At 43.2% G+C, this 17,249-nt stretch overlaps 1 protein-coding gene across 5 annotated transcripts in view; it reads left to right on the top strand.

The window, feature by feature from the left end:
• astn2 (astrotactin 2) overlaps positions 1 to 17,249 on the top strand; it is a 1,598,826-nt gene that overhangs the window by 663,604 nt on the left and 917,973 nt on the right. For 3 of the 5 annotated variants that reach the window (XM_080212454.1, XM_080212453.1, XM_080212457.1), the window contains one exon: positions 9,278 to 9,337. The exons of the other annotated variants lie outside the window; for them this stretch is intronic. In XM_080212454.1, coding sequence (XP_080068580.1) covers positions 9,278 to 9,337 — 60 coding nt within the window. The remainder of the gene's footprint in view (positions 1 to 9,277; positions 9,338 to 17,249) is intronic. 5 annotated transcript variants of the gene reach the window in all.

The following is a 17,249-nucleotide window of genomic DNA, read 5'->3' as shown; positions in this document are numbered from 1 at the left end:
TGTTTAAAATGCAGGCACACAGAGTGTGTGGATTGAAGGACCAAACATCAAGGTTGCCTTGGTAACAGGCTTTGCAGGCTTTTGAATTTTGACAACCTGTCAGTTCAAAGAAGACACTTAGCCATCAGGAACTTATCAAATTTGAATTTACTGATGTTGACAACACCAGGCTAATCCTGGTATAGGAAAATTGATAGGTCATCACAGTTATAAGGAGGAACTCAACTGCCTGTCTGCAGTTCAGCTGAAGGGCTGTCACCTCTCAACACCTAGAGAGAGAAAGACCAGCTCCCTACCAGTTTAAAATATCCCTTTAGAGAACTCTCAATCTATTTCACGAAATGTCCCAGAATCAGAAAGAGGTTACAGACAGTGGAACCGACAGAAGAACTCCAAAGGTTTTCCAAAGCCAAAACACCCGTTGTACATTGTTTTGAGAGTGACTAAATTCTGTTTGGTAACCAATGGACCTTGTATTTATTTGAACAGCATTCCAGTGGTATCTTACTTTTAAGCAATATGATACTTGTTTAGTCAAAGTTACTGTTTGGTTATTAAATAATTTATTCATTGTTCACTTAAAGCGAGCGTCAGGTATTTCTGTTAATAAACCTCGAAACATTAATGAAGAATAGAAAACACCTTCCCGAACACCTAAAAGAGATTAAGAATGGAGGTACTCATCTTTGGGGGTTTTGGCATGGCTTCTCAAAAAAAGGATCAACCTCTGCACCCTAACACATTCTGAACACTTTTTTCTGGGACTTTGGAGACTCAGTCCCTCCACTGTTAGCACACTTGCTTCTGCCTTTGTCTCCAAATTGCACCACCTTCTAGGTAAACCAATCTGGGTCCCCTTCAATCTCAAACAATCAAATCACCTGAGTCGGGCAGACTTCAGAACAGGTCACATGACCCTCTTCGATTTTACCTCAAATTAAGCCCAGAATCTCAATACAAAAAAAAAACTCTCCAACCTTGTGGTATGATTTGAATCGCTTTCATGTTGATAGCCTCTAATTAGTTCATTTTAATTTTATCCCTTAGATGTAATTAATTACTTTCATTAGCTTAAATTAATTTGGTTTAAATTACTTAGCAAGTCCGTCCCTATCCGCACTTAATTCTCACTTTAACCCAGTTCCCTTTGTCATTCAGTTTAGCAAGCTGTTCTGCTTTGCAGATTCGCTCGACTCTCACTAAGCTCAGTGCGTGAAGTGACGTTGAAAGAGAAAAGCAGAAAAGAGATATGAATAAGAGGCAGGTACAAGACAGAGAGGAAGGCAACAAATAAAATCTGAAATAGAAACAGAAATGGTTGCAATATACACCAGATGCTTCAGCGAAAAGGAAGATGTGTTAAATGCTTCAGTTCTGATGAATGACTTCACCTTTATCGACTGACTTCACCGCAACCGATCTGCGCCGCAACTGACTTGGACTGTACCTGACCCGCACGGTTACAGACCCGCGCTGCAACTGATTTGCATTACAACTCACTTGGACTGCAACTCATTCACTGTAACTGACTGGCACTGTAAATGACTCGCTCTGCAGCTGACTCACCACAACTCACCCACGCTGCTACTTTTGAAATTGGAAGTATCCATTCATTAAGCGAGGGCAGAGTCCGATATTTAATATGTGGAATAAAACTGTTCAGGCAAGGTTAAGGCCCAAATATTTGCAACAGTGAAAGGGTACCACACTGTTAAGTCTGAGACGACTGGGCTCCAAAGGGGTCACGTGGAAAGGCGAGCCACAGGAACAGTAGGGTTTATTGATGAACTGTACTCATCACACTCCAGCCCATGACTGCCACTGGCAGTCTCCTGGGCAGGTCACCCCCCGCCACTCAGGGTCACTTGACCCATCCTCTTAAAGGTCTACACACTCCGCGTACATAACACACACCATATCAGAAATGGTGCCGGAGCCCTGGTTCCTGAAACCCCACCCTCAATTCTAACACCCACCTCTTTCACCAGGTGAGGAACATGGCGGGTTGTGGTACATCTGTGGCTCATTGAGGGTGCCATCAATATAATAGTGCAGCTGCCTTCAAATAGCTGCAATTCACGTGACTGGGATGTGAAAAAAAATACAACTCGTGACATTAGAGCAGACGTTCTGAAGCTGTCAGAGATATTTGAAGAGGTAGGATATTCTTTTGGAGAGGTTTAGATCCTTGTTTTGGGGGAGTTTAGATGCAAAGTGCCCTTTGGGATTGTTAAAATTAGACTTGAATGTGTGTAAAATATTGATACTTCAATGAAGCTACAAAGGCATTTAAAACTCTAAACTCTTTAATTTTTTGAAAAGAAAGTCTACAGTTTTAAGAAAAAAATGCTATTTGCAATGTCACCAGCTGTCTGTTGAGATAAGCCTCAGAATTATAGGATTACTGCTGCGTGATTGATTTTGTAACTATCATTATTGCATTGGGAGTCGGGTGGATGAGTTCAGTTTGATTGACAGCTCCAAATGATTCTACATCTTTTATGTGGGACTCTGAATAAATGTGTTTGCTTCGATAAGGGATTAAGTACTTGAAAGAAATGTTTCTTGTTATAAGCGCTTAAGGACTTAAAGGAAATGTTTATCAGGATTAAGTATTCGAAAGGATTTTAATGTGCTCAATGGGCTTATGTGTGAGTATTTTTTTTAAAGAGTGAAGTCCTCAATGGACAGAATTTTCTATTAATTTATTTCATTGTGGCTCCTGAGATCTTCCCATGGTAGATGCCGGGTGAGTTGCCAGGGTGGTGTAGAGAAACGAATGGTGGGTATGGGATGTGGGTTTTCATAATTTGGTACTAAATTGGCACTGGGACTCTAAAGGGGAATGAATGGGTCCCCATGGGTTAAGGTTATAAAGGTTCATTGGGTGAGGAGAGACAGAGAGAGGGAGGATCATAGGTTGAATGGAGTAAATGAGGCCCTGTGGGATGGATGGGGACATGTAATGGCACGAGTTGGCAGGGATGGACAGTGTGTAAAGGTGAGGAGGTGGAAGGAGTGAAGGATTGAGTGCTGCTGTTTGTTTTATCAAGTGGGCTGATGTGCCAGAGCACCGATGTGGGCTGTGAAAACAGCCTGCCTCTGCACCCGATGATCCCTGCACTGTGTCTGTATGCAGTGAGCCTGACTCCCATTGCCACCCATCCCCGGAGTAAAAATACAAATACCTGGGCTACTCTCTCCCAAATCAAATGTGAAGTGTTGGAGTATTTCCTGTCTCTGCACTCCTGACTTGGGAACAAAGATACAGCCCTAAGCGTTTCATAAAATGTATTTCTTTCTGTAATGAAAAATCATGCAGCAGGCCCATCTTTGTCATATTTAGTGTCAGGGTTGATTACGTTGTATGTGAGTGAGCTGCAGGGAAGTTGGGCTTTAAATATGCAACTAAAAATCATTTTGTCTCTGAACGTTGTAACTCTGACAAAACAATTATGTAACTTGCTTCTGCGATAGAAGCGTTCCATTCATGTGCTGCATTGCGAGGACCTAGTGGTATTATCACTGGACGATTAATCCAGAAACTCAGCTAATGTTCCAGGGACCTGGGTTCGAATCCTGCCACAGATGGTGGAATTTGAATTCAATAAAAAAATTCTGAAATTAGAGTCTATTGATGCTCATGAAACCATTGTTGGAAAAACCTACCTGGTTCACTAATGTCCTTTAGGGAAGGAAATCTGCTCTCCCTACTTGGTCTGGCCTGCATGTGACTCCAGAGCCAGGGGCTGGCAAGGTAGCACATTGGTGGGTGGCACGGTAGCGCAGTGGTTAGCATTGCTGCTTCACAGCTCCAGGGACCTGGGTTCGATTCCCGGCTCTGGTCACTGTCTGTGTGGAGTTTGCACATTCTCCTTGTGTCTGTGTGGGTTTCCTCTGGGTGCTCCGGTTTCCTCCCACAGTCCAAAGATGTGCAGGTTAGGTTGACTGGCTGTGCTAAAATTGCCCCTTAGTGTCCTGAGATGTTAGATTAGAGGGGTTAGTGGGTAAAATGTGTAGGGACATGGGGGTAGGGCCTGGGTGAGGTTGAGGTCGGTGCACACTTGATGGGCCGAAGAGCCTCTTTCTGCACTGTAAGATTCTATTAATGTGGTTGACTCTCAACTGCCCTCCAAGTGCATCTGGGGATGGGCAACAAATGCTGGCCAGCCAGTGATGCTCATGTCCCGTGATTGAATAAGGAGGAGAAAGTTACCTGGAGGTAAAAGATCTCAATCTCAGCCCTGCTTTCCAGAGCTCCCCAAGTTCCACACTAAGCATCCTTGTGTTTGATCCTCTTGTTGATGTGTTTTGGTGAACACAGGATTCGCTGAAAGGAGGTTGATTGCTGCGCACGTAAATTGGTTGTCCAAACGTGCAGATAGGGGGATTGACAGTGTAATTGTAGAAGCAGTGAATGCTTTCAGAAGGAAATTGCAGCTCGATTTTGGTGAATGCTTTGACATGGGGTCTGAAGATTATAAGTGTACTTATTCTCAGGAAGCAAAGTAAAATGTTGCACCATGACGAGAAACTATTAGATGACTGGCAACAAATTGTGAAGCTCTCTCGCAAGCAGATTACGAGCATTAGCAAAGTTCCTTACTTGTATGAGGCCATTATAATCCCTGACATAACATGTTAATTTTGGAGTGGGCCCACAAAGATTTGTTGCCCCTTTTAGTACAGGAGTCTAATCAGGAGATAATTGCTGTCGGCCCTAATTTTATATACTTACAACCAGAAGAATTTGATTCTGAGCTGTATTTTTTAAAAAAACTTTACATCATTTCTAGTGTGTAAAATTATGTATTTCTGAAAAAAAAAACTGTTCCATTCCTCTTACTCAGAGAATTGATTGCAGTGGCCTGGAAGACTGCCCGACCCATCATGCAAATCTAGATTTCAAGCCCGTAATTTAAGTTTAAGTTGATTTATTCGTGTCACAAGTAGGCTTACATTAACACTGCAATGAAGTTGCTGTAAAAAAATCCCCTACTCGCCGCACTTCGGTGCCTGCTCAGGTACACTGAAGGACAACTTAGCACGGCCAATGCACATCTTTTGGACTGTGGGAAGAAACGAGAGCACCCGAAGGAAACCCATGCAGACACAGGGAGAACATGCAGACCCCACAGTCACCCAAGCTAGGAATCGAACCTGGGTCTCTGGCGTTTTGAGGTAGCAGTGCTAACCACTGTGCCACCGTGCCATCCTTATTGCTTGAACAACTTTACTTTGCCACTAAAAGATGCTAGCCAGGATTATCCCATCTGGGTCACTCACCACCGGTCCCAGCGGGAACGGAAAATTTGGCACTCAGTCAAACTCCATTCGCTGCAGTGGTTCTGGAGAACTCCAGCTGCAGGCGAGGTCCGCCAACTGGATAAAATCTGTTTTGGCAGTCTACATGCAGTTTTGAAGGGCGGCACGGTAGCACAGTGGTTAGCACTGCTGCTTCACAATTCCAGGGACCTGGGTTCGAATCCCGGCTCGGGTCACTGTCTGTGTGGAGTTTGCACATTCTCCGTGTCTGCATGGGTTTCCTCCGGGTGCTCTGGTTTCCTCCCACAGTCCAAAGATGCGCAGGCTTGGTTGATTGGCCATTCTGAGTTGCCCCTTAGTGAACTGGGATGCTTAGGTTGGAGGGATAAGTGGGTAACTACATAGGGATATGGGGGTAGGGCCTGGGTGGGATTGTGGCCGGTGCAGACTCGATGAGCCAATGGCCTCTTTCTGCACTGTAGAATTCTATGATTCAGCTCCTATTGCATACAGATGCCAATTTCTCACTGGTTCAGACAGCAGATTCTTCCATATATCATCACATCAACTCCAACCTCTCCCAACATTGAAATATAGAAGATAGAAGCAGGAGGAGACTATTTGGCCCTTTGAACCTGCTCTACCATTCATCATGATCATGGCTGATCGTCCAACTCAATAGCCTAATCTTGCTTTCTTCTCATAACCTTTGATTCCATTCACCCCAAGTGCAATTTCCAGCCATCTCTTGAATACATTCAATGTTTTGGCATCAACTGCTTCCCATGGTAATGAATTCCACAGGCTCACCATTCTTTGGGTGAAGAAATATCTCCTCACCTCCATCCCAAATGGTCTACCCCGAATCTTCAGACTGTGACCCCTGGTTCTGGACTTGCCCACCATCGGAAGCATCCTCCCTGCATCTACCCTGTCCAGTCCTGTTAGAATTTTACTATCTGATGTCCTGCCTACTTTGCACGCTGGCGATAGTAATGCCGTAACTGCTTGCTACTGTCTGATAAATTTGCAGACATTAAATAAATAAGGTGTATCATTTGCCAACTTAATGTGGGAAAGTATTTGGAAATTACTTGTGTGATAAATGGAATTTTAATACCAATTGAAAATTGACTAGGTCAAGTGAAAATTTGAAAACTGTGAGAGATTGAAATTTTTTTTGTGGGGTGTGTGTGTTAAGGGAAAGTGAAACAATGGAGTTACATTACAGACAGGTCATGACCTAGCTGAATGATGGAACAAGCTCAAGGAGCTGAATGGTATTCTTGTTACTGCATTCTTAAAATTCAAGGTATTTGGCTAGCTGCAGGAACATCAGAGCAGAAGAAGGCTGTTCAGCCCCCTTTTTTATATTTATTCATGGGACATGGATGTCACTGGCTGGCCAGCATTTATTGCCCATCCCTAGTTGCCCGAAGACAGTTGAGAGTCAACCACATTGCTGTGGCTCTGGAGTCACGTGTCGGCCGGACGAGGTAAGGACAGCAGACTACCTTCCCTGAAGGACATGAGTGAACCAGATGGGCTTTTCCAACAATTGAGGGTTTCATTGTCATCAGTAGATCCTTATTCCAGATATATTATGTTGAATTCAAATTCTACCATCTGCCGTGGTGGGATTTGAACCCGGGTCCCCAGAGCATTAGCTGAGTTTCTGGATTAATGGCCTAATGATAATACCACGAGGCCATCGCCTCCCCTCCTCAAGCCTATTCAACCACTCTCAACTAGAATGAGGCTGATCACCAACCCAATGTAAATTTCCCACAATATCACCATCTAGCTTGATGTGACTAGCATCTACAAATCTATTGATCTCCATCTTAAACTTACTTAATGACTGAGCATCCCATAGCCCCCTAAGCCGGAGAATTCCAAAGGTTCAGAACTCCCTGAGTGAAGAAATGTCTCAATCCTAAATGTCTTGCCCCTTATTCTAAGACCATGTTCTCTGGTTCTGGACCCTTTCACCATGGGAAACATTCTTTCTGCATCCACTCTTCCAACCCTTGAAGAATATCGTAACTTTCAATGGAACTCGCACTGTAAAATGCCTGATTTAGCATCAGAAGAATCCCTCAGCAGAAGCATCCCTTAACCTGACCAGATAATTGAAAAAAAAATCACCCAATAAAGGAACAAAACTTCTGCATCAAGAACTTTCCATCGACAAGCAGAACTCCGCTTGGAATGAATATAATTATGAGAAGGTTATGCTGAAGTACAGCAAATGTTAAATTGTTCTGAGCAGCACAGTACCACAATGGTTAGCTTCACAGCTCCAGGGACCTGGGTTCGACTCCTGGCTTGGGTCACCGTCTGTGTGGAGTTTGCACATTCTCCTCGTGTCTACGTGGGTTTCCTCCGGGTGCTCCAGTTTCCTCCCACAGTCCAAAGATGTGCGGGTTAGGTTGATTGTCCATGCTAAAATTGCCCCTTAGTATCCTGAGATGTGTAGGTTAGAGGGATTACCAGGTAAATATGTTGGGATATGGGGGCAAGGTCTGGGTGGGATTGTGGTCGGTGCAGACTCGATGGGCCAAATGACCCCTTTCTGCATTGTAGGGTTTCTATGATTTCTATGTCTTTAGGACTGTGCGAGGAAACCGGAGCCCCCGGAGGAAACCCACGCAGACACGGGGAGAATGTGCAAGCTCCACACAGACAGTGACCCAAGCCGGGATTCGAAGCCAGGTCCCTGCAGCTGTGAGCAGTGCTGATCACTGTGTCACCATGCCACCCCAAATTCTCTCAACATTTACTCCATCAAGACCTTTAAGGATTCTATGGGTGGCAGTCTCCAGCTGTTCACGCCAGCGGGATTCTCTGGTCCAGCTGCAGTGACCGGAGATTTGGCTGAGTGTCGAATTCTCCGTCCTGTCTGGTGGCGGGATGTGAACGGCTGGAGAATTCACGCCTCTCTGTTTCAGTGAGATCACCTCTCATGTTAGATAAAGATTGCTGATGACATCATCTGAGACAGTGGCTTTGAAAGAGTGCATTAGTTTGATAATGAAAGCAGTCTGTAAGAACATCAATCTTGATGCGGCCATTAATCTGGGCTAATTTAACAACTGTGTCATTTCAACTGCATGAGTTGTGAACCAGTTGCTTCCAGCTAAGTGTGGGATAAATTTGTTACTAAATCCTCTCCATCGCAAAGCAATGAACTCGGGCTGCTGGTGGAGGTTAGAGTACATTAGAGGCCCTTTAAACTGAATCATTGTCCTGTAATCATTTGATAGATGTACAGTTAGTGAATTAAAATGTATGTTTACAAAAAATATACACTTAAGAATACATCAATAAAGGTTCACAGAAAAGTACATGTTTTGTTCGGGTGAAGTGAAAAATGTGGAAATGGCTGACCAGAGAGTGGGAGAGCCTTCAGTTGCTGCAGAACAGAGAATTAGGAGTGGTTCATTCAGCCGCTTGGGGCTGTCCTGTCATTGAATTAGATCAGTGCTTTAATCCCATTTATCCATATCCTCTCATGCTTTTACCTAACACAAATCTACAAGCTCTGCCTGAAGTCACTGCGTCTAATCAAATTGCAAACGAACCGGCTTATTATGACTGTGTCACAAAGCACACAGAGCTCGATGGGCAGTGATACCAACTTTTATTTGCTACCCTTCCCCCTCCAGACAAAAAAAAACTCCACGTTCTTTTTGAGGGATGAGGATGGTCCTTTAAGATTCCTCCAAAGCACCAGCGCTGTCTCCGAACCCACGTCCCTGATAGATATTAGCATTCAGGGCTGGTGCTGACTCACTCACTCTCTCTCTCTCTCTCTCTGTGTCTCCTGTGCTGGCGAGTTAACCAAATGCTTGTTGAATTGCAACTCGTTCAGTGTCAGTCCCAGCAACTCCATGGGATCAGGAAGTAGCCACCGGCAGTCGGTTGATTCATTTTCTCTCTTTAAAAAAAAAGAATACAAAGATGCTGTGATTAACAGTCCTTGGTGACTGTGATTTTCTTTTACATAAAGGGATTCTGATGCTGAAGACTTCCTCAATGACAACTTTCAGGAGTCAGAAGAACTCTAAGGGTAAGGCACGGACCAATTAGGAGGAGGAGAAAGTGGAATTGAAAGGCTTTTTTTAAAAAAAACATTCCAAAACAGTCAGCATGCAGTGATTGTTGATGTTATTTTATTCCTTAATGGCAATTAGCATGACTGCTGTTTAAACTGCTCTTAACGCCATCTAGTGCCATTTCATAGGGATACATGAGACTGTCTATGTATTCGAGCTGACAATTTGACAATGAATTCAATCATTCACTAGGAATTACAGCTCAGTTAAAAATTAATCAAGACCATGTTTTAGCAGATTCTATCATGAGGCGAGAGTATTTTTGTACAGTGTTGTTTTATGAACCCAATTTTGAAATGCTCGGATTTCTTTTGTTGTATTGGGCAAGTGTTGTAGCACTGGACAATTTAGTTCGTTAAGCTCCAGTTAGGAAATGTGCTCGCTGTCTGCCGCGACACTGAGGCTTGCGTGGATTCGGGAGAGAGCTTGTTTCGATTCCCAGATGTGGTGTTGCTTGATCTCAGCTGAAGTGTCTGTGGGGGATGCTGCTTCTGGCCCTGGTAATCCTCAATTAAGAAGAGAAAAATCAGTCAGGGTTCATTCTCCTCATGGCTGTCAGGTGATCCCTGCACAAAACCCACCAGTACGAATGTTGGTTCAAATGTGACGCTCCCATGATCAATTAATATGTGAAAAACAAAATGCCCTCTTGACTTGGCAAACTGAGAATTATTGGGTACTCACTTAACGTATCCCCACACTGAATGACCAGGGAGAGCATCAGGGCTTCAAAATAAAGTGAAAATAAACTGAAAATGTTACACCTAAGTGTTTCAGATATCCATGTCTCCAGATTCTTAGTAAATGCCACTTCAAATCACTTCGCAAAGCTTTCAACGTCTGACAGTAAGAGGTCTCACAACACCAGGTTAGAGTCCAGCAGGTTTATTTGCAATCACAAGCTTTTGGAGCGCTGTTCCTACCTGAGGTGAGTGTCAACCAAATAACAACCAATAGACTCACCTGAGGGAGGAGTAGCGCTCCAAAAGCTCGTGATTCCAAATAAACCTGTTGGACTTTCACCTGGTGTTGTGAGACTTCCTACTGTGCCCACCCCAGTCCAACACCGGCATCTCCACATCATAACGTCTGAATGGATAGCAACCTCCTGCGCTGTTTCTGTATTCAGTTCAAAAAATTCCCGAAGTCTATATTAATACATATCAGTGAACTGAGGGCAGCATCCAGAGTGTGTGAGCATCAAAGGATGCTTAATTCAAAAGAAAGGCCAAGTCAAATGAATTCTCGTTCCTCTGGAGGGTATGGTTTTTTGAAATGTTTAACGTTTATTTAAAATAAGAAAATGATTTGGTTGACATTTGACCAGTCCCTCATGCTTTCTGAATAGCTTGGTTTGTTTTAGCTTTTGGAAAGCTTGTGGGATTACTATCAAATAAACTGGTTGGACTCTAACCTGGTGTTGTGAGACTTCTTACTGTGTTTACCCCAGTCCAACACCAGCATCTCTACATCATAGCTTGGAATGTGTCAGACACAGCACTGAAACCATTGCCTGTGTTGTTTCTCTGTTGTATTGCCTGTGGAACAGTCAGATAGCAGATCGGGGCACATGGATAGCTTCAGTTTCCATGCAACTGCAACTTGACAACATTGGCAAAGGAGGAGAAAGGAAATTTCTGCAAGTCTTTTTTTAAATGTTAACAGAGAAAAGGAGAGGGTGATAATCACTGTAAACGGTTTTCGTCCCATATCACTGGACAAAACTAAATTGTCAGTGATACAACACTTTCCCAATATAACAAAAGAAATATGAGCATTTCAAAATTGGGTTCAAAAACAGCACTTCACTCATCTTTCTTTCAAACACGATGCATTTTAGACTTGAAGAAAAAAATCAATGTTCATTGGAAATTCCCCCACACATCTACGATTGCGCCTTTTGCTTTCAACAACTGCCAAGTGAGTGTTAAGGCCAAGCGTCAGTCTAACATGACCCCTGAAATATGCCACTCTTGGGAAGTCTTTATTTCTGCTGGAACGTAATGTTGCATGTTAGATTTTCCTTGGGTTTTACGAAGGTGCAGCACAACCATAGAATCCCGACAGAGCAGAAAGAGGCCATTTGAATGATAGAGTGATAGAGATTTACAGCATGGAAACTGGCCCTTCGGTCCAACTTGTCCATGCCGCCCTGTTTTTTTAATGACTAAGCTAGTCCTAATTGCCCGTATTTGGCCTATATCCCTCCATACCAATCTTACCTATGTAACTGTCTAAACGCTTTTTAAAAGACAAAACTGTACCCGTCCCTACTACTACTACTGGCAGCTTGTTCCAGACATGCTCCACCCTCTGTGTGAAAATATTGCCCCTCTGGACCCTTCTGTAACTCTCCCCTCTGATCTTAAACCTGTGCCCTCTAGTTTTAGACTCCCCTACCTTTAGGAAAAGATATTGACTACCTCGTTGATCTATGCCTCTCATTATTTTACAGATCTCTATAAGATCACTACGAAGTCTCCTATGCTCCAGGGAAAATGTCCCAGTCTATCCAGCTTCTCTTTATAACACAAACCATCAAGTCCCAGTATGCATACTAGTAAATCTTTTCTGCACCCTTTCTAGTTTAATAATATCCTTTCTATGATATAGTGACCTGAACTGTACACAGTATTCCAAGTGTGGTCTTTCCAATGTCTTGTACAACTTCAACAAGACACCCCAACTCCTGCATTCAATGTTCTGACCGATGAAACCAAGCATGCTGAATGCCTTCGTTACCATTCTATCCAGCTGTGACTCCACTTTCAAGGAGCTATAAACCCATACCCCTAGATCTTTGTTCCATAACTCTTCTCAAAGCCCTACCATTAACTGAGTCCATCCTGCCCTGGTTTGATCTACCAAAATGCATCACCTTGCATTTATCTAAATTAAACGCCATCTGCCTTTTGTCAGCCCACTAGCCCAAGTGATCAAAATTCCACTGCAATCCTATATAACCTACTTTACTGTCCACAATGCCATAAATCTTGTTGTCATCTGCAAACTTACTAACCATGCCTCCTATATTCTCATCCAACTCATTAATATAAATGACAAATAACAGTGGACCCAGCACCGATCCCTGAGGCAGACTGCTCGTCACAGATCTCCAGGTTGAAAAACAAACGTTTACAATAACCTTCTGTCATCAAACCAATTCTGGATCCATTTGGCTACCTCACCCTGGATCCTGTAAAATTAACTTGATGCAACAACCTAACATGTGATACCTTGTCAAAGGCCTTGCTAAAGTCCATGTAGACAACATCAACTGCACTGCCCTCATCTACCTTCTTGGTTACCTCTTCAAAAAACTCAAATCAAGTTTGTGAGACATGATTTTTCACTCACAAAGCCATGCTGACTGTCCCTAATCAGTCCTTGCCTCTCTAAGTGCCTGTACATTTAGCCTATTGAACCTGCACTGACAATAATCCCACCCATGCTCGAGCCCTGTAACCCCACATATTTGCCCTGCTAATCCGTCTGACTCTTAAGGGGCAATTTAGCATGGCCAATCCACCGAACCCTCACTCACATCTTAGGCCTGTGGGAGGAAACCTACGCAGAAGGTGCAAGCTGCACACAGTCACCCAAGACCGGAATCAAACCCGGGTCCTTGGGGCTGTGAGGTATCAGATTTCTAATCAGATATGTACCTACTAACTTTGTACAGTAGTTTAAAAATAAATAGCATGGGTGTCAAAAAGGTTTCAAAACAGTTTTTGTTTCTTTAATTTCTGTCTTTGAGATGGACTTTTCCAAACACACCAGGGATCTGCCCTTCCAGCGTAGATCTATGACACCAAGTGATTGAAATCTGCTGGGGGATAATAGAATGGGTGGAAATGTGATACTGTGTACATCCGGGTGAGATCAAATTCATGCTCAACCAGTAACAGTGATAAGGGGGTTCAGTTATCTGGAAAGACTCGGAGGTGGGATTGCATTCCTTAAAACAGAAAAGGTTAAAGAAAGAGTCAAGAGGTGTTCAAAGACGTAAGACACAGAAAGTCTGAACTAAAAACAGAAAATGCTGGAACATCTTAGCAAGTCTGCAGCGTCTGTGGAGAGAGGAATAAGAGTTAATGTTTCCAAAAGGAGTCATACGGACTCGAAATATTAACTCTGTTTCTCTCTCCAAACAGTAACGGAATTGAGGGTTATTGTGAGTGGGCTGGTAAATGGGGCTCAGTCCATGAAAAAAATCAACCATGATCTTATTGAATAGCAGATCAGGCTCGAGGGGCCAAATGGCCTACTCCTGCTCCACCATGCTATAGGGGCAACAAGTTCCACAAATTCACCATCCTCTGCAAGCAGCAGTTCCTCCTCATCTCAGTGTTAAATCTCTCAACCTTTACCAATTACCTTTTGTTCTAGATTGCCCCATAGGGGGAAACCTTTGTTTTACATGTACTTTATCTGTCCCTTTTAAAATTTTATATATCTCGATCAGATCCCTTCTCATCCTTATAAACTCCAGTGAGTATAAACCTAAACTGTTCAATCTCTCCTTGTACGCCAATCCTTTCATCCTGGGAGTCATCTGATGAACCTTCTCTGAACTGACTCCAATGCCACCGCATTCTTCCTCAAGTGAGGAGATCAAACTGGACACTGTACCTGCGATGTGGTCTCACCAATACCCTCTACAATTGTAGCAACACTTCTCTACTCGAATCCAGCAGCCTCTTTGCAATAAAGGCCATTGTTCCATTTGCCTTTTTTATTACGTGCTGCACCTGCATACAGCCTTTCTGTGAAGCATGAACATGGACACCCAAATCCCTCTGTCCAGACTCATTTTGAACTCAGTAGTAACTTTCAAAAGGGAATTGGATCTATGCATAAAAGGAAATATTATGTTAATAGAAGCTGAGGGACTAATATGAATTGGGATTCTTTGGAAGAGCAAGCAAAAACATGATTGGCCAAATAGCCGTCTTCTGCGCAATCTGATTCCGTGCTTGTTTGTGATATCCCCCATAATCACACAGCAGCTCAGCACTTAGTGTTCAAATCTGCTTAACTAGCTCCAAGGTGAGAGGTCTAAACAGTGATGTCTGCACATGGGACAGCAGCTCTCTGAAAGGCTCAATACCCAGTGGGGAAGAGGTGTGTATATTGGAGGCCAGGTATCTCAGAGACAGGGTTGTCAACCCTGGTGAGAGCTGGAGGTATCACACATGATTAGACCACTCGATATATCCATCGTTACTGTGCACTGTTTTCCCAGGCCAAATAGAAAGTGATTACCCTGTTGTATCGTACCTAGGAACTAAACAGTGTTTTCCTCAGGTCCAATGTTATTCTAACTAAAGAATAATGTTCAAAAATTGTTCTTAAACATGTTTTTAATATGTGTTGATTTTTCTTCAGCTGTCCTCACAACAATGTCATGCGTTAGGGCCCTAGACCAAACCCAAGGTATAGCAGGAAGCTAGACCAGTCCCAAAGGTTTTGGCATAAATATAAGGAGAGGATGCTTCACTCCAGGAGTAATTCCACTGACAAGTTTGGATTCTTTATATCAAAATGAAGCGTTATTCACAACACAGTTTAAATATAACTCTAACAAAGGGAACAGCTTAACCATTCACAGTTCAACAATATTTAAACATGAAAGAAAACAATTCCATTTTCTAACTTATCACAGCTTCAGTTCCAAATAAGCAACATTGTCTTACAGACTTCCAATTCCACTTGAAACACAGTTAATAATCATAAATATACTTGCTATAAGGAGTGTAGACAATCTTGAATCTTTCAGATAGGTTTTGAGTTTCAGTGCAGCCTGCAGACTTCTGTCTTTAAACAGCCGCAGCCAGAAACCTGTTTCTCTGGTACAAATCTAGCTCCTCCCATTAAGCACATTAATCACATCACCCTCTCAATCAACCTAATTAAAAACCCCACATTCCATTTTTAATCAAAAACCCCAAGGGGTTTTTTTTGCAAACAAAAGTCCGTTAGCTCCGTCTTACTACTCACTAAAATAAGTAATTATCCTGCCTTCGCAGCATGTGAGCTGCATTTCCCTCAGACATAGCGACTGTCTATAAAAAAAAAGCTGAATTTTAAACCATTTCCCTCAAACATAAAGGGGATGATTCTCCCCCCCAAAAATTCTAAGGGTCGAATTTGTGTAAAAACTGGAGTAAATCACTTTTTTTCCAGTGGGAGTTTCAAAATGAATCTCCCACACTCTATACTGCAGAGTGTACAGGTGTGAATCACTCCAAAATTCAATGGGTGAACAAACAAAGAAAATTACAGCACAGAAACAGGCCCTTTGGCCCTCCAAGCCTGCATTGTCCATGCTGCCCGACTTAACTAAAACCCCCTACCTTTGTGGGGACCATATCCCTCCATTCCCATCCTATTCATGTATTTGTCAAGATACCTCTTAAAAGTCACTACTGTATCCACTTCACTACCTCCCCCAGCAACGAGTTCCAGGCACACACTACTCTCTGTGTAAAAAATCTCCCTCGTACATCTCCTTTAAACCTTGTCCCTTATACCTTAAACCTGTGCCCCTTAGTAATTGACTGTTCCAACCTGGGAAAAAGCTTCTGACTATCCACTCTGTCCATGCCTCTCATAATCTTGTAGGCTTCTATCAGGTCACCCCTGAACCTCCATCATTCCAGTAATAACAAACCAAGTTTTTCCAACCTCCCCTCATAGCTAATGCCCTCCATACCAGGCAACATTCTGGTAAATCTTTTTTGTGCCCTCCCCAAAGCCTCCACATGCTTCTGGTCGTGTGGCGACCAGAACTGAACACTATATTCCAAATGTGGCCTACCTAAGGTTCTATAAAGCTGCAACATGATTTGCCAATTTTTAAACTCAGTGCCCCGGCTGATGAAGGCAAGCATGCCATTTGTCGTCTTGATTACCTTCTCCACCTGCGTTGCCACTTTCAGTGACCTGTGTACCTGTACACCCAGGGTGGTTCCTATTCCCACTGGAGAGGCCAGCAGCTTAATTCTGAGTGGGCCATTGCACATGCACCAATCTGTCAGCATTGACATTGGTACTTGTGCTGTGGTCTCTGTCTGTCAGCCTCCCGATTGCTGGCCAGCTCAATTGCTAGGCAGCCCTACGACCCCTGCGTTGCTGTCCCTCTCATGGTACATTTGAGTGTACTATCAAATAAATCGGTTGGACTTAAATCTAGTGTTGTCAGACTTTTTACTGTGTTTACCCCAGTCCAACGCTGGCATATCCACATCTGTGAGGCAGCAGTGCTAACCACTGTGCCACCCTTAATGAGTAGTTCAGTCTCTCGTAGTATTAAGTAGGAGGTTAGAATGGTCGAGGTCTGACAAGATTGAGGTATTATCAACATGAAGGGAGGTTCTGGGTTCCAGGAACATTGAGGAAGGGGTTTTGGGGTCTCTACAGTGAATGGAAAGTGTTATCTGGGATTAGTGAACCCCGCAAAAATTGTGAAACTGCAAGGGAGAAATGGATCCAGGGAAATCTGGGCTGATCCACTCTGAGTTCACTTCAGATCATTGTGTACCCCTGCACTGGGCTCCCAGTTTGGTTCCCCGTACGGCTCAAGTTTTGAATAGAAAGCGTGATTTTGCACTCGGATTGTCACTTGTCTACTTGTTTCAAAATTACCACAGCAGTAATTAACTCGTATGTTTATAGTTGGTTGCACAGATGAAATAATTTGTTTCCCCGAAATATAAACAAATGCTGGTGACATAATTAGCTTGTTCTGCTTAACGGAAAAGTTTTATAATTAACTTCGCCCCTGAACAATTATAATCCTCAGAACCAAAGCTTTTTAATATGATAAAGACAGAGAGTGATGCGCAATTCAGAATTGTATTCAAT

Source organism: Carcharhinus amblyrhynchos, chromosome 25, assembly GCF_965287045.1.
Source record: "Carcharhinus amblyrhynchos chromosome 25, sCarAmb.v2.hapA, whole genome shotgun sequence".
In the NCBI taxonomy this organism is placed as follows: Eukaryota; Metazoa; Chordata; class Chondrichthyes; order Carcharhiniformes; family Carcharhinidae; genus Carcharhinus; species Carcharhinus amblyrhynchos.
This window is presented reverse-complemented; position numbering and strand designations above follow the sequence as displayed.